Raw genomic sequence first — 17500 nt, 5'->3', positions numbered from 1 at the left:
ATATAGCCTGTGTGGTGACCGACTGGGAAAAGACCGATTGGAAAACGAAACCGAACCGGAACAAACGAACTAAGAATGAAACAAGAATATTATTATTGCAAAAGTAGACAAAGTACACCAATTATACCAATAGAATAATAAACAGAGATAAAGTTATCTGGGCTATAGGTTGGCCAACACTTCACAATCTGGGTTCAGCAATGGGTTACTCATGAATTTCTCTCCTATTTAGCCTTTCACGAATGTTTTCACTTCGTGACACGTATGTCTTCCTCTAAATATATCTCAGTAAAAAACAGCCGCAATTTTTGTAATATCACGCCCCTGGTGAGTCATGGGTAGTACCAGTCCTTTACACTTACCGGGCGCTGTTGTCGCGCGAGGAAATCAATTTTCCTTACAATCTTCAATTTTGGTCCAACATTACGAATAAGTTATGCTCCCAAATCCCTACCGGTATATAACTCCGCTTTCCAAGAGGCCAAGCAAAGAATTCCTCATCAATTTCCATGCATGAAAGAAACATATATTTATATTAAATTTTAAGGCGGGAAGTTGCGGTCGCCTCGCCAACGAACGAATACCACGACATTATGTTTATGAAGTTAGGTAGATTTCACCTATTCTGCGCGCCGGCATATCATTTTCCAGGAGAAGTATTCTAACTGACCGTCGCCGGGACCCAAGGTCTTGATTTGGGTGACATAACGAGCTAACAGTGCCTTCCATTTGTGTCTCAAATCTAAGGAACGTCAAAACACTGCAAGAATTCTTTCGTTTTCAACGTAACAGAAAACAGCTTGTATTTTTCTATCGTCCTTTGGTGCGAATTTTAGTCGATCCAAAAACTCTTGGATCGACTACAATACGCACCAAAGAACGATGAGGACATCATGATCTTCAAAACTTAACAATAGAAGTAACGAACACAGTTTACTCACCACGAAAGGATTCAGCATATTCGTTGTACGGGGCGCCTAAACTGGTAAGCCATTCGCCTACTTCCTCTACTGTCCATAGTTGAACATCTGAGCATCCATGAGCAGCCATTGAATTTAAAATAACGCAAGAAACAGGACCTCCAAATATTCAAGACCTTCTCCAAAGACTGGCCGAATGAAAAGGAGTACAAAGAGGGTCATCAAGTTTCTTTATCGCTGTTCAATAATGCATCTTGATTGACGGAGAATTATGTCGCCTTTTTGACCAGAAAGTTTTGTCAGAAGACGTAAATACCGCAGCCAATCACATGGCTCGAAGTGACATTTGTAACCGGAACCAAACCTTTTGAATTTCACCGTGCAGCTTACATCTATGCTTGTTACGAAGCAGATTTTTAGGAGCTTAAAAAAACTACCGGTACTGGCTCACATTCGCAGTCGGCATTCACGCCACCCAAATTTTCTTGTCACTTGTGGTAGACCTGGGTACAGCAAGACTTACAAACTCTTTTCAAGTTTTGAATCTCATTTTTGCCGCAACCATCCTGAACTTATTAAGGAAACGGATGAAGGAAAAGAGAACGAAATTCTTTCTCATGATGATTCGGATAATCCGGAACATTCGCCCAGTTCAGAGGGAGAAAGCGACTTAGAGAATGACACGAGAGATACATCTTCGAATGTCTTCGAAACGTTGATATATTCATACTTAAACTAGAGAGTGTAACAAATTGAGCCAGACTGCAATGAGAAGTACGTACAAATAAATAAGCCCTGAGGACAGTTTGTTCGGCCCAGTATATCGTATTTATGAATAGCCATTTATAAGCCCACAACTGTATGAGTTCAAAAAACCAATCTAACATGGTTTAGATTAATCGGCCCTTTACTATTAAAATTGGTGTAAAAGTATACTTCCAACTGTGTAATTTTATCCTTGATAATACCCATAAACTTTTATCCTTTAAAAAGAGTAAAAATACCCTACATATAGAGTAATTTTAGAAGATTTTTTTGGTGTAATAGTTTACACAGTTACATGGTGTAATTTTACATTTTTGCGTTCGTAACATTACACTTTAATTTTTAGTGTGAAAAGTGAGATTTTGAAAGCTTGTCCCATTATTAAGGCTGTATGCAATCTTTTGATTATTGTAACTTGGATTAACATTAAACCAAGTGAAAGACATGTTAATGATCCTATTAAAACCAAGTTGGTATTCAAAATTGTTGCCTAAAGTGATTGGTTTGTGAATTTCGTGACAAAATTTTCAAGTCTGTTTAAAGGCACATTTTTTACCGAATAGCTAGATAATACTATTTCTCTATCCATATATATGCAATATCATTACATTAAATTTTAAAATACTTCTTGTACATTTTATCATATTGAGATTTATTACTTGTTGACGCCTTCAATAATGTGTCTAATATAGCAACTCGAGTATTTCTCATTTTAACGCTGTTATTTCCCGCTAATATTTCCCCAATTATTAATTCCAATTTTTTGAGTAGTTGCTTTGGATTATTGAAAAATATTACATTTCCACCTATCTGTTTTTTTCTAAGTCCATAACCTTTCATTGTTTTGACTTTATTTTCATAATGTTTAATGTATGCATTCAATGTAACTCTGGCATTATCTATTCTCTTATTTTCCATTTGTCTGGCAGCTTCAGAAATTGAACCTCTTTTAAATTGTTTAGTTATAGCAGCCTTATAACCTTTTAATTGATTTCTTCTCGTTTGGGCATCATTGATAATCTTGTTGAAATATTGTCTGTTTTTTTTTTTTGTTGTGTCATTTCTGGTTGATTTAGTACCTTTTCAACAGAATCATAATTTTTTAAACCAAAACCAAGATCGTCTAATATTTCATTTTCCATATAATCACCTTCTAAGGTACAATCAACTTCATCTTCTTCATATTCTGGAGGAAGATCTGGTCCTTGAGAAAAGTATTGAGGATCAACATTAATCTGTTTTTTACCTTCCAATATTGATTTTTCATATGTTGGCGGCTTAGGAACAAGTTGTTTTTCTTGCTGTGGTAATACTGGTTCAATAAATCACCGAGATTCATGTCTGGAACCTCATCTTCAATATCTATTCCATAATTAGGAACCTCACCTTTTTTCATTGGTGGTCGCTTTGTTTGAGACATTTTTAAATTGATGGCAATAACATCATCCAGTTTGGTTGTTACTGGTTGAAACACCTTGGTGAAAGATGCTTGACTTGTTTTTTGACCCAAATCATGCTGTATAATAGCATTTCTTACAGTATTAATTCTATGTCCTAATTCAGATTTATTTTTTGCAAGTTCTTTCCACTTACGTAAAGTCATTTGATTATATTATTTGATTACATAAAAATGGAAAATTGTATATAAAAGATAGCGTTTCACACCGTGTTCAACACTATCTTGTACATGGTGTTGAACATTATGTTATGAAATGATATACCAATATGACATAAATGAGAATACCAAATTACGATTCTACTGATGATGATGTCGAAAATTATAAGCAGTTATACCCTTTTGTGCCAAACAGATGTTTTAGGATGTTGATATGTGGACCAAGTGGATCAGGAAAAACACTTTGATGCATATCATTTATAATTTGTTGTACTTTGATAAAATATACCTCTATGCCCAAAACCTAGAGCAATCAAAGTATCAAAATCTATTGAACATGTTCAATCCAATAAGTGATGAGGTTGGTTATGACATTATAGAAGCTAGTAATTAACAGATGATAACCAAAAGCTTGTCATATTTGATGATTTTGTTTGTGAAAAAAACCAAAAGCCTTTCATTGATTATTTTATCAGAGGACGGCATAAAAATTGTAGTGTAATATATTTATCTCAATCATATTATAAGACCCCGAAAGATACCAGATTAAACTGCTCACATTTTTGCATTTATGAATTTCCAAGGAATAATGAAAAATCGCTTATTTGCCGAGAAAACAATATATCAAAAGATCAATATGAAAAAGCAACACAGGATCCATATTCCTTTATCTATGTTGATAAGCTGTGAAAATTTACAACAAAAAATTTTAATGGACAATTATAATATACACTAATCGTATAAATGAGTTATTCAAACGGTTTATTAGAAACAACAAATGCTAAAAAAATTGAAGGACCTCCAGGAGTTGGTTTTTTATTAACTGAAGATGGGGATTATGATATGGATTATAAAAAATTGACAAATTTAAAAGAAGGAACAGAAAATAATCATGCTTTAACCAAAAAACAAGTTAACGATTTAATAGCTGCCAATGGAGGATCAGGTGATTCTGTTGATCTTACTGATTATATTAAAAAGGATGCATCCACCGGCGGTTTCACAGCTGATCTCCCTATGAATGATAATAAAATAACTGATTTAAGCGATGGTACTCTTTTACAAGATGCTGTTACTGTTCACCAACTATCCAATACAGCTGCCCTTAAAAGCCGATAAAACACAGGTGAATAATTATCTCAAAAAATCAGGTGATAATGTTTGGAATATTAGACATGGACAATTCAAAAATAACAAATGTTGCACCAGGAGCTCACGGAAGTACTAATGCTCTTACTCATTTACAATTAGAAGCTTTTACTTTGATTTGAATGTTGATGATGGCAAAATAGAGGCTCAAAATCCAATCGATATGAGAAACCAAAGAATCACAAATATTGCTAATCCAACTTTTGGGCAAAAAGATTGTCTTAGTTACAAATTTTGTAGTGATACTTTTTTAAAATCAGGATTCAGTGGCGATATTGATTGTAATGGAAAACATTTATACAATGTAGGTAGTTATACAAATGATGATCAATAGATTACAGGTTTAATAACAAATCAACGATGTATCAGATGTATTTTAAATTTATCACCAGATTCAACCTAAAGTAATATTCTAAGACGATTATATGTTAAGTTTCAAGCTACTTATGACAATAAATCACCATCAAAATTACCAACTTACATCATTATTTATGGACTCAAAGATGTCAAAAAAAATTATATTCCAATGGATATATACGATTATGAAAAGGCTTATGAAATATCGTCTGATGAAAAATTTAAAATGTATATACCCATAAATATGAATGGGCACAGAATCACTAATCTTCAAAATCCAAGGACAAATCAATCGCATGCAATGAGTTACTCACATTTTACCACTAATTATATTAAAGTAAATTTTAGAGGAGATCTTGATTGCTTAGGAAAAAGATTGTTTGTCATTGGCAACTATACAACTAACCAATTGATGACAGGATTAGCATCTAATTCACGATATCTTGGAAAAGATTTAGGTGACATTAATTTCAATGGTTTGCGACTTTATAACGTTGGATTTTTCACTAATGCTGATCACAGGATTAGTTCTACGACAAAAGTAATATTCCTCTTATATTTTTGGCACAGTAAAAAACAAATTATTTCTTGTTGAAAATCAAAATATAGTAGCTGATAAAATTTTTATAAAATCTATTACAGTTTATAAATCAAATATTCGTGTTGGTGGTTTTATTTGTATAACAATAGATTCAGATTCTATCGGTGGTGGTCCATATCTTGCTGAAGTTAAAACAGCTAATAAAATGAAAATAAATGTAAATTATTTATTCGTGAACTTAAGTAAAATTCGTTTAACTGCACATAAAAACACAACACCGTTTATAATTGAATAAAAAACTCTCAACATTTAATGTAATGTAATGTAATAATATAAATATGCCTTTTGTTAAAGATGAAAACGGAGATGATATTGTAGATGAAAATGAAAATAAAATTGAATATACTGTTAAATATTTTGATGATTCTGATTTTTACACTCCTAATAAAGAAAAAATGTAACTTAATAGTGGTGATAAAAGATGGAATAAACGACAACCGTGCAGTGTCAAAGGGTCAACTCGATCAAGCTATGGACACCCTTAGAACACAACTGCGTAATGAGTTTAAACAGGCTGGTGGTAACAACAGATAATTTATATAAGCAAGGAATATAATGCGTGGCAACAAAACTAAAGACATATTTAATTGGAACCATATCTCGAAGGACTTATCACAGGAGCAAATTGTGTAAAGAAAAGAAATCTATAAATACTATCATAAAAAATACTGGCTGTTCAAAAGTCATAAATTTTACACAACAATCATGGATTTGTCATGTAAAATTGGATCAACCGGATTGGTAGCCATAGGAACAATCACTGGAGCTATTACACTCAATCCTATCGTTTTGGGTGTAATATCAGGTTCTGGTCTTATATTGAGCACATTTACAGAAACAAAAAATTACAAAAGAAAAATAGAGTTGTGTAAATAGGCTACTTTCGAATTGTGCAGCAACAAAAGAACAGTGTCGAGGTTCAGGGGAATAATTAGCATATTGTATTGTTCAAAACAAAGGAAAATGCAAATTATTCCCCTGAACCTCGACTCTGTTCTTTTGTTGCTGCACAATTCGAAACTAGCCTATTCGCTTACACAACATATGCAAAAATACTTGTCGATTTACGGTCATACCTAACAGGGTTAGAATTCGATGAAGAAAAATTCTTCGATGAAATTCGACTTATCGATCAGAATATTTAATATAATACTGACACGTGTCCATCAGTTTCCACCATAAATGTTGTACAATATAACAAGAAATTTAATTAAGTTGGTCACCTATTAATGATTGGATTTTGTTCCAATACTCCTCATAACATTTCAGAGTTTTGTTAGATTTACAAATCGGTATCAAATGAGGTAAATTCCACACCTCAAAACGTTTGTGTATTATAAATTTGATTGAAATTATCCTTCTTCTATCTTGGTTGACTTGAGGTAAAACTGTCTTTATAGATCAAATTTCTGACAAACACGGTTTGTTATAGCTCTTGACATTGTTAATTTGTTTTTGAGTGATATATCTGATAATACATTTTGAATATGATATTTTCGTATATAGATTGATTTTTTGTGAATCCTATATTAGTTTCCATGAAAATCAATGTAATTAGTTTTAAACAGCTCATTACCAATTTGGCCGCAATTAATGCATAGTAAACGGCTATTATCTTCAGTTATATCAGGTTGTTCACAGCAATTACTTTGTTTGTCTGTGTAATAATCAGATATCTGATGTTTACAAAATGGACAATTTATATAATATTGACTTAATTCATCGTGTAATATTTTATTGCAACACATTTATAATAAATAAAAAACAAAGTAATTTATATAAACATATAGAATGAACAAATAGTATGACTAATTTACAAAATATAAAATAGTACATTGTACATGCTACTTGCGTGCAATTGGGTTGACGGGTGTAAAAACAAAAAAATTATTAAATCAACAAGCAATATACAGTTACGATCGCGAACAGCCTTCTATGTACAAAGTCCTATTAACTAAAATAAGCGGCATGAATGCGCAAAAGTTTGTTCACTACGGCTTTCATTCTCCCATCTGTCAACGCTTTCCGGCTTCGCGAATGTGTTTTTGAAGTGTGTCAACAGGAAGGAGGCGTGACTGTGATTGGACGACACGACTGAGACAATGCAGTCATGTCGTAAGACCCAGGAAAATAAAGAAATTTGCGGTTGACAAACGACGGTCCGCCACCCCGGTACGGCTCAGTTTGTTATCAACGGTCGCAACCGTGGCCACTTTGGTGCTAAAGCACCGCCTTCGCACGCTGTTTTGTTGCAATATTCACCGCCTGAAGTTGCTCACTGGACTGCTATTGCGTTGATGGTGGGTTGAGATGAACGTTCAATCTTTGTCAATTGATTCTGATATGGAATTGTGACCGTGGGAATATTTTATCCAGGAATATTTGACTCAAATTGGTGGCAGCTGAGCATTTAGTCCCCAGCCTTAGGATTTTAATATAGCCCTCGACAACCCAGAAATTGAAAAATGGCTCAAATTACCCCGGATCTGGAAAATAACCACTGGAAGCTACCCACAATGGCAATAAGGTTAGGCTTTTTAATTCAGATTGTTTTCATATAATTCTCTTCTTAAGCTTTTTATCGGGATTCCCATACAAATCCTTATATTTTTGTCGGGCATGCTCACACTGAGCTTGGGGTACCTGTGGTTACACATCCGCTTCATTCTGAATAACTGTGTCTTTGACGGAAGTACATACACGAATCGCGTTTTGAATCGAAGACGACGATCTCGACAGGATGGCCGCCTCACTGTTTATAAACTCCAGTAGATATCTGTTGATTTTAATGCTTTTTTCGACTTTGCATTGCCCGAGCCTTTCAGCGGATCTGCTTGATGTACGGTTATTCAGTCAAACGCTCTCTAAATTGGCCACAGACGGACTTGGTGTCTCAGCTTTGCAGGTAACCAACACAATTATTAGTTAACTTGTACTTGCAAAAATTGAACCACCCCACCTTTGGAGCAACTGCAGAATACCCCGCCACATCGAGTATCGTAAGTAGATGGCTACGCGGTACGCGGAAAGAATTAAAGTCAAGATGGCGAAGTATGTTAAGTAGCTGGCTACGCGGTACGCGGAAAGAATTAAAGTCTAGATGGCGGAGTATCTTAAGTAACTGGCTACGCGATACGCGGTAAGTGGATTAGGATCGGTAAAGTGTAATTATCCGATTCAATACTTCCGATTCTTCCTATTCTACGATCCCACCTTAACATCTTTCTGAAAATCTATCTCGTTAAAAAGTGTAGTTAACCGAACCGTAAAATGAAAGCTAAAATTTTAAACGAGTTCTTAGGCTTAATCAGTAAACGAGTGCTATATTCTTCACACGATCTCGTTAAAAAGTCTAGTTAACGGAACCGTCTCCCGTCTATTACCGAATGGTTCTCTTGTCTATTACGCACACGCTTAAAGAACGAACCATACACATATTCGTCCGTTTACTTTTTAGTCAAGTTTTCATGTCCATTTTTAATTCGTGTGGGAAAACGGCGGAACGTTTTAGCTCACTTAAGGTGCTTGGATGCGGTCGAGGTATAACGCGGTTACATGGTATTCATGGGTATTTGTTTTTGCTTAAATGAGTGCTTAGTATTTAACCGAGTGATTCTAGAACTCTAGACATTCTAGAGCCCACAAAGGGTAACATATAACAATTGAGAATTATACTACTTAGAACTCGGAACTCTAGAACTGCGAATTTGACTGACTTAGAACTCTTGAACTGGAACTCTAGTACTTTAATCAGAAGTTTAGAAGTTTGCACATACGACCATTTTACTAGAGCGGTTCTAGAACGATATAGAACTTTGTATAGAGCTCTTCAAACTAGAGCAGTTCTAGAATGCTATAGAACTTTCTAATGTCAACCTTGACCATTCTATATTTCACATATAATCACTATAGAGCTCTTCTAACTAGAACAGTTCTAGAATGCTATAGAACTTTCTAATGTCAAGACCTGCACCTTTATGCTTCTCAAGGTCTCGGTAAAAAGTGTAGTTAACCGAACCATAAAATGAAAGCTAAAATTTTAAGCGAGTGCTTAGGCTTAATCACTGAAACGAGTGCTTAGTAATCAGTAAACGAGTGCTATATTCTTCACACGGTCTCGGTAAAAAGTGTGGTTGACCGAACCGTAAATTGAAAGCTAAAATTTTAAAAGATTGCTTAGGCCTTATCACTGAAACAAGAGCTTAAGGCTAATCAGTAAAAGAGTGCTATATTCATGACACGATCGTGTTAAAACGCATAGTTTAAGCGAACCGTGAAATGAAATCTTAAATTTGTAAAGAATTCTTAGGCCTAATTTCTGAAACGACCGCTTAGAGTTTATCAGGAAACGAGTGCTATATTCTTCACACGATCTCGTTAAAAAGTCTAGTTAACCGAACCGTAAAATGAAGCTAAAATTTCAAAAGATTGCTTAGGCCTAATCACTGAAACAAGCGCTTAGGCCTAATCAGTAAACGAGTGCTATATTCATGACACGATCGTGTTAAAAAGCGTAGTTTAAGCGAACCGTGAAACGAAATCTTAATTTGTAAAGAGTTCTTAGGCCTAATTTCTGAGACGAACGCTTAGAGTTAATCAGGAAACGAGTGCTATATTCTTCACACGATCTCGTTAAAAAGTCTAGTTAACCGAACCGTAAAATGAAAGCTAAAATTTTAATGAGTACTTAGGCCTGATCACTGAAACGAGTGCTGTATTCAGCGCATGATCTCGTTGAAGACCACTGCGTAACTAACATATTCTAGGGGGAGGGGTATTGAACTTAGACAATAGGAATAATCGTAGAATCGAAAGAGTCGTATAATCGGGAAAATCGGAGAATGGAAAAGTTGTGCAGATCGATGAGTCGAAAATAGGAAAACGAAAATATCATCGTGGACACGTTGTTGCAGGCCAATGGGTTTTCGGAGGAATTGGGCAAGATTCCAGGAAATGCTTTATTGACTATTTTATTTGACCGTTAAAATTGCTTTATATTTTGTAATTGGTTCATTTTTGAAAGGGATCGCGGCAACAGACTGCATAGTGATCCATAGTAGAATTATCTCTCCATGGAATTGATGTATTTAATCATGTAACCAACATAAAATTTGTAAATATGAAATTAAAACGTTATGTTGAAATTTGAAAAGGATGGTTATGAAAGAAGTTCGTGCCGTCAATAAATCCGATGAAGTGCTTTTATAATATCAACCTTTAGAACGAGAACCAGACAATTCTCCGTACGCATCTTGCTTGTGAAGCTGAAGGTTTTCACGTTGTTAATACTGGTGACGCTCTTCCGAGTCCACAGTTCCACAGTCTCTTGTCTGTAGACCATTACTTAGGCTTTGATTCTTAAAGAACGAGGAATGCACAATACTGTGTCTTTATTAATTATCACAGCCTACAGCGTACCGCGTAGCCAGCACATATAACAATGCTGCGCCATTTTGAATTCATTTCTTTATATAACGCTCTTCCGAGTCCACAGTTCCGCAGTCTCCTGTCTGTCGAATTACTTGGGCTTTGACGCTTTAAGAACGAGGAGTGTAACGGCGTACCGCGTACCCCGTAGCAAGCACGTATAACATTGCCGCGCCATTTTGAAATTTAGTTCATTTGGAATTTAGTTCAAGTGGCGGGGTATTCTACAGTATTGTGCATTCCTATTTCTGGGTACCGCGTAGCCGGCTACGTGGAATATAGTTCGAGTGGCCGGGTATTCTGCAGTTATCACATCATTTAGCGCGCGCGAGTGATATTTCTTCATTTGTTGTCTTCGATATTCCCTCTGCGAACGAAAATATGAACAATTTTGGCCATGGTTTGTTTGGAAAGTCTCAGTTCCTGTCCTATTTGAGATGGTCCTTTCCATTCTAACCAGCTTTCAATAATTTTCTGCCAAACAAAACTTGGAATTGCCTTTCCTTGCACGGTGAAGCACAGGCGCCCCAAACTCAGTGTGAGAATGGCCGACAAAAATATAAGGATTTGTATGGGAATCTTGATAAAAAGCTTAAAAGAAGAGAATTACAGGAAAAAAAATCACAATTAAAAAGCCAAACCTTATTACCATTGTGGGTAGCTTCCTTCCTGTGCGGTTATTTTCCAGATCCGATACGATTTTTCAATTTCTGGGTTGTCGACGGTTATAATAAAATCCCAAGGCTGGAGACTAAAGTTTCAGCAGCTACCAATTTGTTTTATAGCCGTAGGTGTGTTTTCTGTAGAACTATTAGCCTACCAAGTTTCAATGGTCTGCGCTGCAAATTGGCAAAGATAGCTCAATTTATATACTTGATGTAATATTGGGTTGAGTGTATGACATCATCAGTCAATCATTTGCATATTTTACACATTTTTCAAACTTAAATATCTCCGGAGCTAATGCAGGTATTTGCAAACGGTAAACGGCATTTTCATTCTTTCATAAAATTCTTTGTGATACGCCTAAAAAATCAAGAGGTAAAAATTTGATCATAGTGGCACTTTAAGGCTGGAGACTAATTTCTCAGGTGCCACCAATTTGAGTCAAATTATTCCTGGATAAAATATTCCCACGGTCATAATTCCATATCAGAATCAATTGACAAAGATTGAACTTTCATCTCAACCCACCATCAACGCAATTGCAGTCCAGCGAGCAACTTCAGGCGGTGAATATTGCAACAAAACAGCGTGCGAAGGCGGTGCTTTAGCACCAAAGTGGCCACGGCTTCGACCGTTGATAACAAACTGAGCCGTACCGGGGTGGCGGACCGTCACCGCAAATTTCTTTATTCCCCTAGGTCTCACGACATGATTGCATTGTCTCAGTCGTGTCGTCAAATCACAGTCACGCCTCCTTCCTGTTGACAAACTTCAAAAACACATTCGCGAAGCCGGAAAGCGTTGAAAGATGGGAGAATGAAAGCCGTAGTGAACAAACTTTTGCGCATTCATGCCGCTTTTTTTAGCTAATAGGACTTTGTACGTAGACGGCTGTTCGTTTTCGTAACTGTCTTTTAAGGAATTAACTTTAATTATGCAAATAGAACTTGTCAACCGCAAATTCTTTTATTCCCCTGGGTCGCCCGACTTGAGTGCATTGCCTCAAGCTTTCAAGGAAGTAACATGCAAATATACAAATAAACTTTGTTTTCGTAGGATGTTGCGCTTCGAATAGTTTGTGGTTGCAATTACTGAAGCCATTGAAATTTAATTATTAGCATCTGAGAGAAAACAGTCGTGTCGGGAGACCCAGGGGAATAAAAGAATTTGTGGTTGACAAACAACGGGAATAAGTTTTATTTGCATAATTAATGTTAATTCCTTGAAGACTTGATAAATACAGTTACAATCGCGAACAGCCTTCTACGTACAAAGTCCTATTAACTAAAAAAAGCGGCAAGAATGCGCAAACGTTTGTTCACTACGGCTTTCATTCTCCCATCTTTCAACGCTTTCCGGCTTGTCAACAGGAAGGAGGCGTCACTGTGATTGGACGACACGACTCAATGCAGTCATGTCGTGAGACCCAGGGGAATAAAGAAATTCTCAAGTGTATTAAGGCTTGACCAATCTAATTATTATACATATTTTTAATTGAAGGAAAGCATTTGTCCTTTGTCCGTGAAACTTAGCAGAAAGCTTTTTATCGGTTTATTTAAGTGTAAAGGACAGATTTTTTAAATTTGCTCAATAAGATCTCCACAATGTACTGATAAGTATGAGAAAAAAAAGTTATTCAATAGAGATTTTTCTTCCCCGTGTTTCGCTGTACCAAAACCGTTAAATTTCACTTCCGGTGGGGTGCAAAACCGCGATACCGAAAACAGGAGACTGGGAATGATTTTGACGTCATTTTAGGACATTTGCTTTCGCGGAAAACAGATTTCTCAGTCATTGTGAGACTGCGTGTGGAGAATCGTTGGAGTTTTTCCCCAACCTTTTTGGATAAAAACAGCATAAATTGATGAAAAGCTGCGAAATCTTGAATTTAAACGACTGTAAACGGGAACAATGAGTTTTGCATTGACAGCGATATCGAACATTCAGACGTCGAATCAATCGGATCTAGCGTGCACATGATCTAGCGTGCACATGTGCGGAACAGAGCTTGACAAAGATGATGAAGAACTCTACTTTTCTGATCCAGAAGGATCCTATACGGATGCGCCTATTGTAGACGATGAATGTTTAGGAGAATACAACCGAGAAGTGGAACAGAATGAAAGGAGAAACCTGGAGTTGCAAAATCGCTTTGACAGGATCATTGAACCCGCAAATTGGTATTATAGTGTTCGCTCTATTTCTCACCTCGACAACAAACCTCAAGTACACTTTGCCGATAGTCTCCTGCAAGCAGGCTCATCCGTTGAAAATGGCGCGCGCTCAAAACATCCTCTTCCGTTGATAATGGCGAGAGTCGAAATATAAGGGCTTGGTAACTAGTCAAGAGAGGGAGAGCCTGCAGCGATCTCTCTAGTTTTTCAGTATTTACGTTCAGAATCTGAACGTAAATTGCTGATTGGTCAATTCGTGATTGACATCTGTCAATTAAAACAAACCCCAGAGATTTCCATTTCAACTCAACATGGCGAGCGCGATTGCGGAAAGTGTATCTCTTCGACATATAGCCATCTCATTTTTGTCTTCAAAAGCTTCGAAAGAAATTCGTCTTAAGAAAGAGCAAGACAGCAATAAAGAGTCTTCTCAAGGAAAAGAATGTGTTAGCCGTGCTGCCTACAGGCTTTAGAAAAAGCCTTGTGTTTCAAGTTTTTGCCGTTGTTAGATCGTTACTCTCTGTCGAATCAACTTCTTCAAATGGCAGTGTCCTTGTAGTTTGTCCTCTCAGTCAAGAGTATTATATCCGATCAAATTGAAGAGGCCAGATCGCTTGGATTGACAGCACTGGAAATCGAACGCCCAGGAATCTTTGAAAACCTTGCTCGATTACCGGACATACCGTTTACTTTAGCCGAAACTGTGTGCACCGATGGTTTCCGAGATGTGATGAGAAAACGACAACGCCGTTCATTACATATTTCATACTAGCACCCCACTATATGTCAAAAACTGGCAGCCGGTATGGATTGTGGAGCCGCCATTTTGATGTCATCAGCGACCACGCAATGTCGGTCCCCCGAGGGGAAGGTACTTGCGTAGAGAGGTGTGTATTGCAAAGGGTCTGTAACCCTGACCCCATATAAGGATGAAGGACATAAAAAACGGCACCCAATTTAAGGTCCTAACCCAAAAAATGACTCGCTATTCAAGGGAAAATCAAAAACCAAGAGTAGTGTGAACTGGTGGCCTTAGTTTCGTTTCTGTAACATTGAACGTTAACGAAAGTTCAGTTCTAACATCATTTGTTTTTCGATACGGACTGCAATTTTAGCTGATACAATTTAGGATCACACCGGGAATAAACAACAGGGGGGAAAAATGATACCCTACTTGTATTTAAGGATCGAGAACCTTCAAAACCTCGTCCTATCCTCGCGGCACATACCCGTATATGACAATACAGTGTCTACTCTCAACTCCGTGTCAGCCCTTCCCCTCCATCTTAACGTGCCATTGTGTTTGTGTGCTTGCGTGGGGAAGACGTCAAAGACAGCGAGAAATAGGATGTTTCAAGGCTGAGTTCGGTAAGAGATGCACCGTTTCGTTCCCAATCGTGTTGGTGACTATTTTTAACTTACCGTTATAAGAGGAATAGAATTTTATGTCAGCGTATCCTTTCCAGTCTTACTGATGTTGTTTTCATGTTTTAAAAATCTGACCACCGGTAGGCCATAGGGTAGGCCATAGAGTAGGCCATGGCCTAGGCCATGGCCTACCCACGTTTTGTCTACACCCCGTGACAAGGATGTGGTACGGAACGTTTTGGAAAAGTTATAAAAATACCGATAACTAACTGCTTGCCAAGTTTCATAGGTCCGGGAAAAATGCTTTCCCTTGAAATAACAATATGCACAATAATTAGGCTGGTCAAGCCTTAATACACTTGAGTTTGCGGTTGACAAACGACGGTCCGCCACCCCGGTACGGCTCAGTTTGTTATCAACGGTCGCAACCGTGGCCACTTTGGTGCTAAAGCACCGCCTTCTCACGCTGTTTTGTTGCAATATTCACTGCCTGAATTCGAAGTTGCTCGCTGTACTGCTATTGCGTTGATTGTTGGTTGAGATGAAAGTTCAATCTTTGTCAATTGATTCTGGTATGGAATTGTGACCGTGGGAATATTTTATCCAGGAATATTTGACTCAAATTGGTGGCACCTGAGCATTTAGTCTCCAGCCTTGGGATTTTATTATAACCGTCGACAACCCAGAAATTGAAAAATGGCTCAAATCACCTCGGATCTGGAAAATAACCACACAGGAAGGAACCTACGCACAATGGCAATTAGGGTCAGGCTTTTTAATTGAGATTTTTTCATATAATTCTCTTCTTAAGCCCAATACCCGGTGCTTCCATCTTTTATATTAACCCTGAGTCAACCCTTTCCTTTATCTGTCTATTTTTAGAAGCACCTCCCACTGGGGCTTTAGTGGATGTTTTTACAATAGCCAATCATAAGAGACCCATGGTCAGGCATTTATTACGTCACATACGTATGTGAAAGATACGGGACAGGGTTGACTCAAGCATACAATACAGATGGAAGATCCGTGAAATGGGCTCCAGGTAAAAGATATTAAAAGCCAAGTGGCCCATCAGGCCAGAGCTTATCCCAGTTTCTGTTGCATGAAGTGACTAGGAGAATTTCTACTCCCCCCTGGATGGGATGCTAGTCCATCGCAGAGTTACCCCCTAGCATTAAAGAGGCACTGTGAGAATACTGAAGTCTCTTCCTCACGAACACAACATAATGTTCCCAGTCAAGACGCGACTTATCTGGCCCAGCCAAGTGATGATATTCTTTATTCTCGTCACCAGGATACAGTTGAATCCGATCAGTTCTAGAGTGGACTAAATGCAATATAATTACAAATATCCGTTTTTTGCCTTTTTTCCTTGTTTTTCTCTACCCTCGATCTAAGAAAGAAGTACTTGATGGCAAATTAGTCGGCGCTGGAGGTATTATATAGGAATATATGTCGTGATTTTAATTTTATTATTGCGTTATATTAGGCCAAAGCTCAGCGGCTCAATTAGCCGTGAAGAGTAAACCAAGTAAAGTTACTTTGACAACAGATCATGAGTAGTTTTACTGGCTAAAAATAAGCCGCGTGATTGTGCTGCGTCATGATTGCTTAAGAAACTACCGTGCTTCAGCGCTTTATTCATCCAGTATTTAATGTACCCTGTTTATATTGCAAGTTCAAATAAAGATTGCTCAACTTTAAAACAGAGGGCCTCTGTCAACTGTCAAAACGTCGTAAAACGGTAACACAAACGTAGGCTATAGCAAGTGCATGACATAAAAGAATAAAATGTCTTTAAAATCTGCAATTTTCTGCCCGAGCTTTGTAAAGGTTTTTACGGTTTACATAATACGGCATATATGGACAAAGCTTGTTACTACGATAAAAAAAGGTGGGGGGGGGGGGTGGGGGGACTGCTCCGTTACCAGGTCTCCTACTATCAGCTATCGCATTGCCAGTCTATTTCAAATATTTGATTCGTCCGTTGATTTTGTTTTAATTACATGCCTTAAACTAACTTGAAGCTATATGTCACTGCACTACGTAAAAATGCGCCTTAAAATGTCTCCGAACTAACCACGTAAACCAGGTTTCCCTTTTTTTCATAAATGATCTAGTAAGCGACTGAATGTTACTGTTAACACTTTTTCCCCTTTCTTAGAATTTTTACGGAAACAACTTTTAATCTACCATTTCAGGAGCACTTTGACAAGTTACAGTTTAGAGAGACTGCAGTTGACGGCAGTGTACTCATCCCTAATCTAGCAGCGAGTGTCTCAAACAAGTTCAAAGAGAGGTTTCTTGTTGTACGAAGACTTAAAAGAGCTGTGGAGTCTTCTTGGACAACATCTCCAACAACGACCCCAGCAGAATGCTGTCAGATAGCAAACTCACCGAAACGCCTCGAGTACGATTCAAGGTTTCGTAATAAAGTTGACTTTGCAAGTCTATGCGT

General features: G+C 37.3%; 1 protein-coding gene across 1 annotated transcript in view; it reads left to right on the top strand.

The window, feature by feature from the left end:
• The first annotated feature begins 8092 nt into the window (after positions 1-8092).
• The window catches only part of LOC137992438 (VWFA and cache domain-containing protein 1-like), a 38237-nt gene continuing 28829 nt past the window's right edge, over positions 8093-17500 (top strand). Inside the window, exons 1-2 of the mRNA XM_068837777.1 lie at positions 8093-8312; positions 17244-17500. The exon at positions 17244-17500 is cut by the window's right edge and continues 337 nt beyond it. Of these exons, the coding sequence (XP_068693878.1) occupies positions 8148-8312; positions 17244-17500 (422 nt within the window). The 5' untranslated portion in view covers positions 8093-8147. The remainder of the gene's footprint in view (positions 8313-17243) is intronic.

The sequence above is a fragment of the Montipora foliosa genome, chromosome 2 (genome assembly GCF_036669935.1).
Source record: "Montipora foliosa isolate CH-2021 chromosome 2, ASM3666993v2, whole genome shotgun sequence".
Lineage (NCBI taxonomy): Eukaryota > Metazoa > Cnidaria > Anthozoa > Scleractinia > Acroporidae > Montipora > Montipora foliosa.
Note: the sequence above shows the minus strand (reverse complement) of the source record. Positions and strands in the feature narration are given on the sequence as shown.